Genomic DNA, 15,644 nt, shown 5'->3' on the forward strand with positions numbered 1-15,644 from the left:
GTGGCCCTATGGCTGTAGCTGAAAGCTCTGCCTCAGGACACCTCCTGTGTCAGCTCATGTTCCAAACTCAGGATGCAGGGACTACATGGGAGGTTGCCTTGCCTGTGAAAGGAGGAGACGACATGCATGGGGGTTGGTTGGTGGGTGGGGACCCCAGGAAACTTCCGTAATTTTGTTTCCCTTTGGTTCTTTGTTAGATAGTTTACATAATGAGCATTAAACTCTCTTTTCTTTCAAGGTAAACTAAGTTATAAGCATTATTGTTCTTCCACTTTTATGTTTATTCAGTATTTCGGATATTTTCTATTAATAAGCTAATAGCCTTTGAATGGCCTTCTGGAGTAGTAGGAGATCTTGCGGTTGGATTCTTTTTTCTCTTTCCTACCCTCACCTTTTATTTGTCATCTATTGGTAGGTGAAAAATATATCTGTAGTTTATGGTCTTCATAATACATTATGTATTTTGTTTTCTACTTTACTTTATTACGTTAACTTGGATCCTTTGTTAACCTTCTCATCTGCCTTTTGAAAAGTTTTCAACCTGCATTCTTGTCTCTATTTCCCCTTGTAATAGTTTTGGTAGCTGGGACACTGTTGCAGATTGTTTTAGATTATCTTGCTCTGGAAACGTTATTCTTTCGCTTCCAAAGAGAAATGAACATGGCCAAGTATTGAATTTGATCGTTCTTGTTCCCTTGCCTTCATGGTCCAGTGGAAGTTGTTTTATTTCAAGGTGTAAAGACATGGAAATTTGTCCCTAGTTGGTGTGCTAAAGAAAGCTTTAGGAATAGGGTGAATCTTGAAATTTCTTTTTCCCTTTTTGCTTCACCCACCAGGAAATCTAGAGCTGAATTTGTGGCTCAACTTAAATAACTTAGGCATATCTGTGTTTTAAAAATTTTCTCATTGACTTTGATCTTTTGAATTTTGTCTGTAATTTCTTTGATCCTGATCTGTAACATATTTACATGATTCCATTTTTATTCTTATAAGTTGCCTCAAGTCAATTATAGAATGAGGTGAGATACATAAAGTTGATAGCTGCAAAGTTTATCACACTAGTTTTCTAATAACCTGCCCCTTCTCTTCTCATTTCCCACTGTGTTCAACATATTATTTAAAAAATAAGTGACCTTTAGATTTTCCATAGTGTGTGCTCTGGGCAGTAATTTCTGTGTCTCTATTTTCAGCATGATCTTTCTTCCCAAAGGTTGCAGGGAGAGTGGCTGAGGAAAGGGGTGCGGTGCTGGGCCACGAGGTGGGCTACTGCATCCGCTTTGATGACTGCACCAACCCACTGGCTACAAGAATTAAGGTGAGGTGCAGAGCTGCTTTTCCTATTGTGAATAAGGAAGATTCTTTGCGGGGAGATAAAAACATGCAGCCATCGCTGCTGACTGAGGCACTGATACTGTGGCAGAAAGTGTATGAGAGCATCCTGGCCCTCGGGGAAGTTAGTCTGCTGGGAGGTGCAGAGCACTTTCCGAGTCCTTGCGTTTTAGCCCAGAAAGGACCTTGGAAGTAGAGCTAAGCCCTTGGTTCTCCAGATGAAGAGGTTGAGGACCTGGGAGGTTGAATGACCTACCTGACATTACGTGTGCATTGGTGATGGAACCAGAACTCAAAACTGACCTTTCTCATGTTTGTTTTATTGTTTTCCCACCAATCCACATAGCTCACTAAATATAGAAACTTACCCATAAAAGACTTAAAAACAGGAATAAATATTGGGTGGGCCGAAAGGCTTGTTCGTTTTTTTCCGTAAGATGGCTCTAGTAGCACTTAGTTGTCTTTAACTTCATTCGAGACAATTTTGATAAATTGTATGTGACAGCTGTCATAATCAGCGTGCGTTAAAAAGACATCAAAATTGGTGGATTTTTGTGTAGCCATTTTAATATTGAAGATGGAAGAAAAAAAGCAGCACTTTCGGCGTTTTATGCTTTATTATTTCAAGAAAGGTAAAAACGTTAGAAAAAGATTTGTGCAGTGTATGGAGAAGGTGCTGTGACTGATCGAACGTGTCAAAAGTGGTTTGTGAAGTTTCGTGCTGGAGATTTCTTGCTGGACGATGCTCCACAGTTGGGTAGACCGGTTGAAGTTGATAGCGATTAAATTGAAACAATAATTGAGAACAATCAACGTTATACCATGCAGGAGACAGCCGACGTACCCAAAATATCCAAATCAAGTGCTGAAAATCATTTGCACCAGCTTGGTTATGTGAATAGCTTTGATGTTTGGGTTCCACATACGTTAAGCGAAAAAACCTTCTTGACCATATTTCCGCATGTGATTCTCTACCTAAATGTAATGAAAAGGTTGCATTTTTAAAACAAATTGTGACAGACAATGAAAAGTGGATATTGTACAACAGTGTGGAACGGAAGAGATCATGGGGCAAGCAAAATGAACCACCACCAACCACAACAAAGGCCGGTCTTCATCCAAAGAAGGTGATGTTGTGTATATGGTGGGACTGGAAGGGAGTCCTCTGTTGTGAGCTCCTTCCGGAAAACCAAACGATTAATTCCAACAAGTACTGCTCCCAGTTAGACCAATTGAAAGCGGCACCCGATGAAAAGCATCTGGAATTAATCAACAGAAAATGCATAATCTTCCATCAGGATACTGCAAGACTGCATGTTTCTTTGATGACCAGGCAAAAACTGTTACAGCTTGGCTGGGAAGTTCTGATTCATCCGCCATATTCACCAGACATTGCACCTTTGGATTTCCATTTATTTTGGTCTTTACAAAATTCTTTCTTTTTTAATAAATTTATTTATTTATTTATTTTATTTTTGGCTGCATTGGGTCTTGGTTACTAGGCGCAGGCTTTCTCTAGTGGTGAGCGGGGACTACTCTTTTGCGACGCGTGGGCTTCTCATTGCAGAGCACGGGCTCTAGGCGTGCAGGCTTCAGTAGTTGTGACTTGTAGGCTTAGTTGCTCCGCGGCATGTGGGATCTCCCCTGACCAGGGCTAGAAACTGTGTCCCCTGTATTGGCAGGTGGACTCTTAACCACTGCGCCATCAGGGAAGTCCCTACAAAATTCTCTTAATGGAAAACATTTCAATTCCCTGAAAGACTGTAAAAGGCACCTGGAATAGTTCTTTGCTCAAAAAGATAAAAAGTTTTGGGAAGATGGAATTATGAAGTTGCCTGAAAAATGGCAGAAGGTAGTGGAACAAAACGGTGAATACATTGTTCAATAAAGTTCTTGGTGAAAATGAAAAATATGTCTTTTATTTTTACTAAAAAACCGAAGGCACTTTTTGGCCCACCCAATAGTATAAATTGATAAAGTGTAGAATTCACAAATGTTATTTGCACTAATTAGAACTTTCCCATTTTCACATGATAATGGATTTTATATGTGTGTTCTTTGACCTTGCTGCTACTAGTAAAATAATTAGCAGCAGTAGTGATCAGTGTAAATCAACTCAGCAGTGTCCACTGTGTATACCACTGTGCGAATCAGAGTCTCCCCAGTACTGTAAACAATGAATGAAAATGAATATTGAAATGAATATTGGTTGTTAGAAACTCAGTTACCTCAGCTTGCAACAGAGGAAAGCTGAAAATAGATGATCTAAATGTAGTGATTTGTAAAAATGTGGGCCTTGTTTTCTAAGTTTCTGTATTTTGTTACCTTTGACATTCATTTTGCTAGGTAAAGGGGTTATTCTTCTATACCATCAAATATATTTACACGAGCTAATTTTTAGATAAGTTTCAGTGGACTGCATAACCAAATGATTCTCTCTAGAGGGTCTTTCCTGAAAAGTTTTGTATTCCATTGGGTAGTAATTTCAGGGCACCCAGTTCTTGACTGGTGGTCTGTCATTGGTGGCAAGTTCTCTTTCACTCCTATGTGTGAATGTGTGTATGTGACAGCTTGTATCAGGTCCAAGAAAAATATGATGGAAATGCACCCTGCTTTGAAAAACAAAACAAAAAGTAAAAATACTAAGATACAGTGTGTGAGGGAAATGTTTAACTTTGTTAAAGTACTGAACTGTTTTGGGGTGAGAATAACAGCATCTAGTTGCTACTGCATTTTTCTGAAGCATTTTATAAACATTCATTAAGCTTAAATGATAATAGCTGCCATTCTTGAGCTCTCTCTGTGTGCTAGGGCCTGTGCTAAGCACTGGACATATACTATCTCACTCAATTCTCACAGTAACCCTGTGAGGTGGATTCTTTATTCTCTCCATTTTACAAATGAGGAATCAGGCTCAGAGAGGGTAAGTAACATGCCCAAGGTTCACACAGCTAATAAGATGTAGAGCCGAGATTGGAACTCCCAGCAGCCTGACACGATAGCTTGTGTTCCTAGCCACAACCCCATCCAGCCTCCCTAAAATAATATCAGATGAAGTTGAGGTTAATAACCTCAAGAGCTGCAAGTCTGTGGTCTTTGGGGATGTTGTAGGAACGGTGATCTCAGACTCACAGCATCCCCCTGGGCAGACACAGGTTTGTCTTCACTGCTTGTTCATCAGCAGCAGTGCCAGTGGTACAGGCTCAGAGCATGAAATTCTGCTAAAAGATTTGCAAGACCCAGCTGAGGATCCCATCTTTGAAATCTTGTTTGTGAACTATTCCATTGCTTGATAACCAAAATGTTGGGGCATTTTCTCACAGTCCTTGGTGGGAATTGTCTTGTACACACACTGGTGATGAGGTTGTATGTGTTTTAGTTGTACTTGAACTTTTTGAATTATTTCTAAATGTTTGTGTTTCTGTGTTTTAGTTTCTGACCGATGGAATGCTGGTCAGGGAAATGATGGTTGATCCATTGTTAACAAAATACAGGTAAATGTGTTTTTCCTGTGATAAGTTTCCTAAAGTTTCAAAAGTACACAAGTAGATTGAGAAGCATTTGTGTTACTAGATGGGATTCGCGACCATCCTCAGCTTTCCCAAAGCTTTTCTCCTTACTTTGGCTGTTACCACCTTTGATATTCTTTTCAGAATTTACAGTCAAAACTGGGCTCCTTAAAATCCCTGTCGTTATTTGAACAGTCTGTTGACTTGTTTTGATCTTGCTGGAGGCACAACACAGAGCCTGGCAGCATTTTGTTGAATGTAATGTGCAGAGTCCAAATAATTATTTAGACGTTCCCTTTCCTTGTGTGTCTGTCCATTGCTCATGGCGTTAAAGTGGTCCCACTCAGGCTCTGTGGTATTCTGGGAAAGGATATCACATTTGACCCACTGGTACACACGTGGCACAGCTGAGACCATGTGCCTCTTCCTGCTGTTTTCTGCAGTTTAACAGCCTTGGGTGGGTGGGCTGTGTCCTGATTTTTATGTGCTCTGTGGGGTTACATGTTATATTGGAATTTAAAATCATGTATTAGATTCTGTTGGAATCCAGCGTGGGTGGTAATACTCTTTAGAAGTAGCAAAAAATACACCACTTTCTTCACCAAGATATGTTGATGTCAACATTTTTATTAGCTTAAGAGTTACCTCCTTGTCAAAGAGGAGTTACTTAGTGTTACTTTTGCTACAAGGTGATCGCATGGGGGCTAAATACCCAGCAGTCCCTTTGATGGTCTGAATACCCAGCAGTCCCTTTGATGGTCTGGATGGGCTTGTGCAGTGGTTGGTTTGATGCTTACTGAGATTGTCCCCCTGATTCTAGTGCCATCATGCTGGATGAAGCCCACGAGAGGACCTTGTACACCGACATTGCCATTGGCCTGCTGAAAAAGGTATAGCTTTGCTTTTGTTTTTGTTTTGTTTGTTGTTTGATTAGGAAAGTCATTGTAGCAATTTAGAAAATCCAACAAAATACGGAGGAAAAAAATGAAAATCATCTGTCATCCTGTTCATTCAGAAACAGTCACCGGTAGAATGTTGGTATGTTTCCTTCTCTTCTTTTTTCTTTGTGCATCTTTTTGTGTGTGTACATGCGTCTGTTTTGGCAAAGTGGGGATTGGATTGTATGTTCTAAGTTGTCTCGCATATTTTTCTTAACGTTACATCAAGATCATTTTCCCGTGTGATTAAATATTCTGTGAAGACATTATTTTTAGTGGCTACATGATCACGTCTCTATCATAAAGTATTTGACTCATCCGTTACTGTTAGGCATTTATATGGCTCCCAGGTTTGAAGTTATTTTAAATAATGTTGCAAGGAGCACCCTTGTAGTTAGATATGTTGCATTTCTGTTTCTTTTCATTCTTTCACTATTTATTATAAAAGATTTCAGGCATACCCCAGGGTAGAGAGAAGGATTTAATGACCCCTATGTGCCCATCATCTTGGCTTCAACAGTTATAGCCCACAGCCAATTTTGTTTCAACCTTACCTGCATCCTCTCCTCCCTTCCTGTATTTTCTGGTTGTTTTCTTTGGACAAATTCCCAATCACAGGAGTCTAGAAAGAGGTGATAGAGCATGGACTCTGGCTTCAAATCTGACTCTGCTGAGTTTATTCATCTCTAAAATGGGACAGATACAAGTTTCTCTCTCTGCTGGTTTACTTTCCTGTCTGATAACCACTAGCCACCTTAGGTTTTAATTAGTTGAAATAGAATAAAATGAAAAATTCAATTCTTTAGTCACACTGGCTATATTCCAAGGGCTCTGTAGCCACATGTAGCTAGTGGCTACTGCATTGGGCAGAACCTCTCTGTCTTTGAAGAGTGTTCTCTTAGAGCTGCCCTATGACATAATTTGTTGTCAGGCTAAACTTAGAAAATGTAAAATTATTAGGATGGTGCCTGACACAGGGCCATAAATAGACTATGAGGTAACTTTCCCATTGGGAGGATGTCCACAGCTGGGTGAGGGGAAGGTGGGCTGGATTTCAGAGGCCCCTAGCCTCTTTGTGCAGTGTATATACTATACAACTGTACTCAGAGACCCTGGAATAGCACATAATTTAGTATATGCTAGTTGCTGTTGTTATTGTTATTTTCATTATTAATTTATTCCTTGGCCAAAGATTTAGACTTTTTGATACTTATGAGGAATTATCCCACCAGGTTATTGCCTTCTGAGGAATGGTATAACAAGGGGGCCTATTTCACTGAATCTTTGCTAACACTGAAAATAAATCTTTGCCCATGTGATGGATGAAAAAATAATCTCATTGTTGTTACACATTTTTGCTATAATTTATTTGATCATTTCTCCTATGCCTCTTGATCATCTGTTTCTTTGAATAACTGTTAGTATCTTTTGTCCATATTTCTACCTTGGTGTTATCATTTATTGTTTGTTTGCTTTTGATGTATTTTTTCATACTTTAACTGTATATACATAGATTCTGACTATCCAGGTGTCAGGAAAAAATGGTTTTACTTCTGGTAAATTCATATTTAGGTTTTAAAGTTCCTTTATACTCTCTATCCATTTTTTTGTTTAGCTTTTTATCTTGGAAAATTTTGTCACTTACACAGTTAGAAAGAATAGTCTAATGAGCCACCTTTTCACCTATGACTTAACAGTTATCAGTTTGTGGTTGGTCTTGTTTCATCTTTAAGCTCCCCCCACCCCGCCCCGCAAAAAAGTACACACACTGGATTATTTTGTAATAAATTTCAGATATCAGATTATCTCATCTGTAAGTATCACACTATTATCATTGTCTTTTTTTATGTCTTCTTTTTTAGATTCAGAAAAAGCGAGGGGATCTTCGATTGATTGTGGCTTCAGCCACCTTGGATGCAGAGGTATGAGCATTTCCCCCTCTGGCCCTCTGTCCCTGGTTAGCACTGGGATTGTTGGACATGTCCTTGGGAAGCTACCTGCAGCAAGAGCTTATCTTTGGCAGGATGGCCTACCTTCCTTATGGGGCCATCCGATGTCCTAGATTCCATGTGATCAGAGGAAACTCCTTTTCAGCTTGTGGGTGGAAACTAGCCTGTAGTTAATTGAGTTCACAATTAGCTATTTGTCTTATTTCTCTACATACTATGTTTTCCCCTACACAGGCAATTTCTTTTTATTACTCTAGTTGGAGGCTATATTTCTCTTTTTTTTTTTTTTTTTTTTTGGCGGTACGCGGGCCTCTCACTGTTGTGGCCTCTCCCATTGCGGAGCACAGGCTCCGGACGCGCAGGCTCAGCGGCCATGGCTCACAGGCCTAGCCGCTCCGCGGCATGTGGGATCTTCCCGGACCGGGGCACGAACCCGTGTACCCTGCATTGGCAGGTGGACTCTCAACCACTGCGCCACCAGGGAAGCCCTATATTTCTTGAATTTATGACTTTAGCATTTATATTGGGGGTACAGTTGAAGTTTTCCCTGTACATATAATAATTTCCGTGCTATAACTTTTTTATGGCTAAGTTTACGTTATTTTTCTTTTTTAAAAAAATTTTTAATTGAAGTATAATTGATTTACAATGTTGTGTTAATTTCTCTTTTTTAAAGATTTTTTAAAAATAAATTATTTATGTATTTGTTTTGGGCTGCATTGGGTCCTCGCCGCTGCACGTCTAGCCACGGTGAGCAGGGGCCACTCCTTGCTGTGGCGCATGGGCCCCTCACTGCGGTGGCCTCCCCCGTTGCAGAGCACAGGCTCCAGGCGTGCAGGTTTCAGTAGTTGTGGCAGGCGGGCTCGGTAGTTGTGACTCACAGGCTTCAGAGCACAGGCCCAGCAATTGTGGTCCACGGGCCTAGTTGCTCCACGGCACGTGGGATCCTCCTGGACCAGGGCTCGAACCTGTGTTCCCAGCATTGGCCAGCAGATTCCCAACCACTGCGCCACCAGGGAAGCCCCTGTTTTGTTAATTTCTGCTGTACAGCAAAGTGATTCAGTTATACATAAAAATATATATATATTCTTTTTAATATTATTTCCCATTATGGTTTATCATGGGATATTGAATATAGTTCTCTGTGCTATGCAGTAGGTCCTTGTTGTTTATCCATTCTTTTTTTTTTTTAATAAATGTATTTATTTATTTATTTTTGGCTGCATTGGGTCTTCATTGCTGTGCGCGGGCTTTCTCTAGTTGCGGCAAGCAGGGGCTACTCTTCCTTGCAATGTGCGGGCTTCTCATTGCGGTGGCTTCTCTTGTTGTGGAGCACGGGCTCTAGGCGCGTGGGCTTCAGTAGTTGTGGCACATGGGCTCAGTAGTTGTGGCTTGCAGGCTCTAGAGCACAGGCTCAGTAGTTGTGGTGCACAGGCTTAGTTGCTCTGCAACATGTGGGATCTTCCCGGACCAGGGCTCGAACCCATGTGCCCTGCATTGGCAGGCGGTGTTTATCCATTCTGTATATAAAAATGTATATCTGCTAACCCCAACCTCCCACTCCATCCCTCCTCAAACCACCACTCCCCCTTATTTTTCTCTTAATGACTAATATTTTAGTCCAGACAGCAGTTCAGTTCAACACATAATTTTGACCACTTGCTACACACACACACACACACACACACACACACCACACACACACACACACACACACACACACACACACACACACACACACACACACACATCCCACAGAAGCACAGTTCTGGCTACAGGTGATTCATACACTCCCTGACTTCTCCGGGAAGCAGACACATAAATAGATATTTGCGGTTCAGTTTGTTCAAGGTGCTGAGACAGCCAAGGAGGGGGTGCTCACTCTCTAGTCATCTGGAGGATGTCCAGAAGCTTTCGCGGAGGAGGGACATCCCACCTGGGTTGGAAAGATGCACAGAAGTTCACCAGATGGGCAGGGGTGGGGAAGTGGGGAAGTGCATCCTAAACATGCACAGAACCACAGGGGCATGAAAGCATGTGTTCAAGCGGCTGTGAGTCAAGTATAAGGTGGGAGCCATACCTCGCCCGTGGTCCCCTGTGGGGGGTGAGGTGCCCCCCATCGCCTCTCTGTCTCCTTCCAGCTTCCTCAGTGCTCCTTATACTCCTCCCTCCCCTTTCTGTTCCAGAAAAACCTAAGCTTGCTTCTGTTCTTGGTGGGGGGGGAACCCTCTTTCTAGACCACTCTGACCCCAGACGTTCTCATGGCTTTGCACTCCTTTCATTCCAGTCTTGATCAGATATTAGCTCCCAGAGAGCCTTTCCTGACCACTGTCTAAAATGGTGTCCCTGTCGCTCTCCATTCTCTTACTCTCCTCATTTTTTCTGTTTAGCACTTCTCACTAGCTAACATATGCATATCCGGGTGTTTGTTTATTGTATGTCTCCCATCACTAAAATGTAAGCACCATGAAGACTGAGACTCTGACTGTCTTACTCTGTGTTATCCCTTTCATCTAAAACAGTGTCTGGCACAACAGAGCAGGGACTTGGGGTTGAATGAATCTTAGTTGAATGGAAAGCGATGGGAGATTCAAATGGAGAGGCTGGTAGGGGTCAGATGATGGGAGGCCTTACAGGCCACGGGAAGGAGGAAGGACTCGCCCTGCTGGTCAGGAGCCCCAGCAGAGTGTGAGGCATAGCAGTGACTTGATCGCATTTGGGTTCTAGAAAGATCACTGGGTGCTGTGTAGAAGAGATAAGAACAGATGTGGAGATCCCAGTCAGGAGGGCAGTTCTGTAATGCAGCTGAGATGAAAAGGGCCTGGCTCTTGGTATCCCTGTGGCTTCTGGGATGCAGAACAACTTGGAGAAGAAACTCAGCATGGCTGACAGAGATGCCTGCATGTGCCCTGGCTGGTTTCTCAGACCTTCTCACGGGCTGTAGGAGTCTGTCGTCTTAGGTCTGCCCACCATAACTCTTGGGTTAAAGCTCTCTGTTGCCCTCTTTAATAATTCTTACGCCCTTTACCCATGATACTGGCTGGAATGCTATTTTGAAGGCTGCACCCGACCTCATCTCCTGTTATCTCCTCCATGACCAAGTTGCCCAAAACATCTTCTCTATTTTATCCCTTATGTTTGTCACCACCCCCCTTTTAAAAATTATTCCCAATAGTTTTTTTTTTTTTTTTTTTGCGGTACGCGGGCCTCTCACTGTTGTGGCCTCTCCCATTGCGGAGCACAGGCTCCGGATGCACAGGCCCGGCGGCCATGGCTCACGGGCCCAGCCACTCCACGGCATGTGGGATCTTCCTGGACCAGGGCACGAACCCGTGTCCCCTGCATTGGCAGGCAGACTCTCAACCACTGCGCCACCAGGGAAGCCCCCAATAGTTTTTATTGTGCTCGAAATCTATAACATCCAAGCCTTTTCTTAGAATCATTGTTAATACTTATTTCTTGCTTACTTGTTTTTCGCCTTTCATTGTCTTTGGTGTGGCATGGAGATTTAAAAACATAGCTTCTTTCTTTTCTGCCTACTATAGTTGATAGAGACGGACTTCCTGGAAGTGATTTTTTTAGGTGGGAAAGTGGAATGTAGGAGTTGTGTCACACCTTGAGTGCGCTAGCATGCAGGGGTTGCTGGGATGTCAGCAGCATTCACGGGGTCCGTGGGTGGGCTCAGGCCGTCCTTTTCTTCATCCCTTCCTGGCTCGGCCAGTGAAGGGGAGTGAGGTCTGTGTGTGAGTGAGGGGAGACCCAGGTGGGTGTGGTACACGTGGGGTGTGGAATGTGTTCCCAGGTGAGAGAGAGCGAGGAAGAGGAAGGAATGGGCTGAAGTGGATGAGAGAGGAAGAGTGTGTGGGCATGGGAGTGGGGTAGGGCGTGGCTCAGGTAACATTTTGCCCTAGAGGCCCAGGGGGACCAGAACTCATCCCCGGTCCCCCAGCTGCTGGATCTGTGGGCGACAGACTCGTTCCAAACTCCACTGCCTGGAGGGATAGATACCACCCGCTCTGGTTTCGCTCAGGGTCTGGGGTGGCCCAGCCTGCAGGTGAGGACACCAGTGACGGCGGCTGGGAGGCAGAGGAGGCAAGCGGAGTTTGACGGGAGCTGATCAAATAGCCGCCTTGATTGGTTTAGCTGTTTTTAAGCCTAATTAAGTCAGCAATTACAGAATATGGCCGGGTATAATTACGGAGTATTTATTGACAATTGTATCACATGGTGTTGTTTTTCTTTTACTGGTTTCCATTCACACGGCAGAAAATATGATCACTGACAGCTCCCACAGTTTTTTGTCACAGGTCCAGCTTGAAGAGAGAATAATTTCTCTTTCCAGATTCCTGAAGAAGGAATTTGGGGTCTGCTGGGGTCAGGAATCCACTTGGGACCATTCTGCATGGGCCAGGGGTGGGCAGGTCATGTCGGCGTGGCTGTTGGGGTCCAGTCCTGTGGGTCAGATCAGAGCCACTGCCAGGAGGAAGCTGGTGAGCTGGGAAGGCAGTGCACCAGACGTCCACACCGTTTACGTTCCATTTCATAGACGAGCCTCTTCCTCTGTGTCATTTTATGTTTCTCACCATGTGTGTGTGTCAGTGTGATCCATGTCTTTGAAACTTGACTTAAACTCTTGTTTTCTAGGTGGTTGAACCCACTTCACTCCTCCGGGTCCTTCATTCTGCCTCAACATGCGTACACTGTTGATACTATATTTATTTGCTTTCTAATCCATATTTTATATTTCCAAATAGAGATAAAAGATAAAGATCTTAAGGATAAAAGTCTCATGCCTTCTCACTTAATGCTGAGTTTGATTTCTTGAAAGAGCAGCTCCCTGTCTTTACCCCTCAGCACCACAGACTCCTTAACAGAAGGTGTGGCCATCTGCATTCTCACACCAGTGTTAAGCCTTCAGCCTCCTCCCTGTTCTGCTTGCCTTTTTGGCCCCAAAAGCCTGTCTGCCAAGCCTTTTTTAAAATCTTCCTCCTCCGCCTGCAGCCTCTGGAGCTCCACCTTCTCCCCTCGCTCCGCCTCCTTGACGGCTTCCCCAGGCTCCTTTGCTGGCTGCTCTTCCTTCGCCAGGCTGTTCATCTTCATGGCCCCTGGTTCAGTGGATGCTCCCACTTCTGGCCTCTTAACTGGGCTCCTTCGCTCCAGCCTGGGCTGCCAGCAGCAGGCTAGCCACAGACCATGAAACTCATGGACCCACGACTCCTACAAACTTGTGGCTCTCAGCATCTCTCCGGCAGTCCCTTTCCCACTGTCATAGTCATTTTGGCTCAGGACATTCATTGCTTTAGGAAGTTGCTTCTTCTGTGTTTCTTTGTGTGTGTGTGTGTTTTTTTTTTTGGTTTAGGAAGTTTTTACCCCTCATTGAGTAAGAAGTAATTCCATCGTCCCCGGCATGCACGTGTGCCCTCACACTCACAATGGCCAAGTCCCATCTGTCACACTTCTGGAATGCATTGCTTTCACACTGCCCCCGTTCATGCTTTCATTCTTTGTCCTCTGAGCTGTTGTAATAGCTTCCTTAACTAGTCGGCTGGGCTCTAACCTCTGATCACCCCTGCCCTTCTCCAGAATGGCCTCCGGAGCCAGGGATGCAGAACAGGTCTGATCACCTCACACCCATCTTCGCTGCCCTTGTCTTGCCCATCTAATAAAGTGCTTGTGCAGTGTGACATTTGGACCACTGCAGAATGATCACTACGATCTCTTACTGAGTACTGTTCGAGGCCAGACCTTTGCCAAGTGCAGTCAGACACACTTTATAGGAGCAACAGCCTTGCAGGGTGTAGAGAGCAGTTCATCCATTTTGTCAATGAGACAACCAACTCAGAGATGAGACGGGCCTGCCCTAGACCTTGAGCTGTCTCCTCCATCAGGGGCCCCTTTACATCTTAGTCTACACTCTGCTGTCATCCTAGGAAGGGGGTACCTCTTCTCCTTCCTAGCTGGTAATAATCGTCCTCAGGCTTAGCCAGGGGATACTGCTGCCTCCAGGGGATACTGCTGCCTCCAGGAAGCCCTCCCTACAGCCAGTCATTGTTGGTCTTTCTTCCTCCCCAAATTGTAACTCGCAGCTCTTTTCTGGTCATCCAGTCATTGGGCCTCGGTTTATGTTATGATTGGTCCTTTGCATGCTTTCCTCCCTGGCTTATTCACTCTTTGGGGGAGTGGGATGGAGCCTCTTCTCCCTTGTTTGTGCATCACTTGTAGTGAGCCCATGCTCTGCACACCACAGGACACAGGAAGGCTGAAGTCGCTTGCAGAGAATTTACCCGAAAGAAGCGTGGAGAGTGGTGCCGTGTGGTTCTTTATAGCACAGCGCAGTTCTTTTGTTGGCCTGAGGCTTGTTTTCTTATGCCTGTGCAAACACAACTTTGAGGTTAACATGTAGCATCCAGCTATTTTGTAGTTCAATCCAATGGACTCTTCTAGAAGTGCTCCTCCAAGCCCTTTCACATTGCGCTCGATGCAGGTCCTCAGGGCACCCCTGGGCTCCCAGTTTCCAGGAGCAGGCGTGGGTGTATTTAGGGAAGATACCGGGGAACTAAAGAAGACAGGCCTTGTGATCACATGGCCAGGCCTCCTAGGAGAAGAGAAAGTGATGCTGGGCCAGGCCTCAGGGGATCGGGAAGGTCACTGAGAGTCAGATAATGGTGTGCTCCACCTTACAGGATGTCTGTGCCCCTGCAGCTAGATAGCAGCCCCCCTCCAGCACTCTGTGTCCTGCCGGCTTGGTCACTCGGTTCTTCTTGGTCTCAACTTCTCTGTGTGTCTTGGGTCACATGCCCCAAGAGGGCATCTTTGGTGGAGTCTCCCTCCCCCATCGTTGGCCAGTGCTCTCACGTCAGGCCTCCCTATAGACTGCAGGTCTGGTGGTCAAGTGCCATTGAAGAGGACGTGGCCACCTATTCAGGAGGAATTGCCAAGAGCCGCTCTTCTCAACAGGGTCCTGTGGGAGCATCGGAGAAGTGAATGCTTGCCAACCTGCCCCATACAAAGTGTTGTGCTTCTTCCTGTGGGGCATATAAAGATGGAGAGGACTCTGTCCCTGTACATATAGAGTACATGCAGATCTGTAACTGTGCTACCAGGGACACATCTACTGTTCATAGACGTATACGCTTCCTTTATACACTGATAACTTGTGTGATCAGAGCTGTGCTTTCCAGATCAGAGCTATACATCAACCTGATTTAATCCTTATTTAACTTGAGTTACACCTTCTGACCTAATTTTCTGTTAAATAAAATATGGGGGCTGTGGGGGGCGGGCGTGGGTGGGTTAAAATCAATAGCACAGCTGCATGTTGACTCAGATGCACTGCTGAATGCAGTTTGGAAACCTTTTATCATTTCTATCAAGTCTTCGGTAAAGAGTCTGTTCATTGAAATGTGATTCTCCAAAATTGCAATAATAAAAATACGATTTTTAATAATTATTTTGTAACCCCTAGTCTGTATTATATCTATCCAATCCCTACTCCCCACCCCCTGCTCTGCCAGTTTTATATTGTTTTCTTTCTTTCCATGAGTTACTGTGAACCGTTTTTTTTTTGAGAGGAGTGAAGAATTGATTTTCTTTTTTTCTTTTAGAAATTTTGGGATTTCTTTAATCAAAATGACACCAGTGACCCAACCAGGGATACGTGCGTGATCCTTACAGTGGAAGGGCGAACATTTCCAGTGGATATCTTTTATCTACAAAGGTTTGATGATCCTGCATTTTTAATGAGGGCGATTAGAAAACTAGGCCTGTTCTGTGGGAGGAGAAGCATTTGCATCTGCTTGCGGCTCTGAGGCCGAGATGCCAGACTGCTGAGGAGGGGCGGGCGTGTTTTGCACCTCCCATCATTGATAGGGTGTTCTGGAACCCTGCTCAGTATCACTGCTGGATTTAGTTTAAACTCT

At 44.2% G+C, this 15,644-nt stretch overlaps 1 protein-coding gene across 2 annotated transcripts in view; it reads left to right on the top strand.

The window, feature by feature from the left end:
* DHX35 (DEAH-box helicase 35) overlaps positions 1–15,644 on the top strand; it is a 73,667-nt gene that overhangs the window by 23,613 nt on the left and 34,410 nt on the right. For both annotated transcript variants that reach the window (XM_089896894.1, XM_022592412.3), the window contains exons 5-9: positions 1,211–1,315; positions 4,762–4,823; positions 5,659–5,728; positions 7,639–7,698; positions 15,330–15,442. In XM_089896894.1, the coding sequence (XP_089753020.1) occupies positions 1,211–1,315; positions 4,762–4,823; positions 5,659–5,728; positions 7,639–7,698; positions 15,330–15,442 (410 nt within the window). The remainder of the gene's footprint in view (positions 1–1,210; positions 1,316–4,761; positions 4,824–5,658; positions 5,729–7,638; positions 7,699–15,329; positions 15,443–15,644) is intronic.

The sequence above is a fragment of the Delphinapterus leucas genome, chromosome 15, assembly GCF_059928025.1.
Source record: "Delphinapterus leucas isolate spDelLeu-1000000601 "Yukka" chromosome 15, BTC_Dleu_Yukka2, whole genome shotgun sequence".
Taxonomy (NCBI): Eukaryota; Metazoa; Chordata; class Mammalia; order Artiodactyla; family Monodontidae; genus Delphinapterus; species Delphinapterus leucas.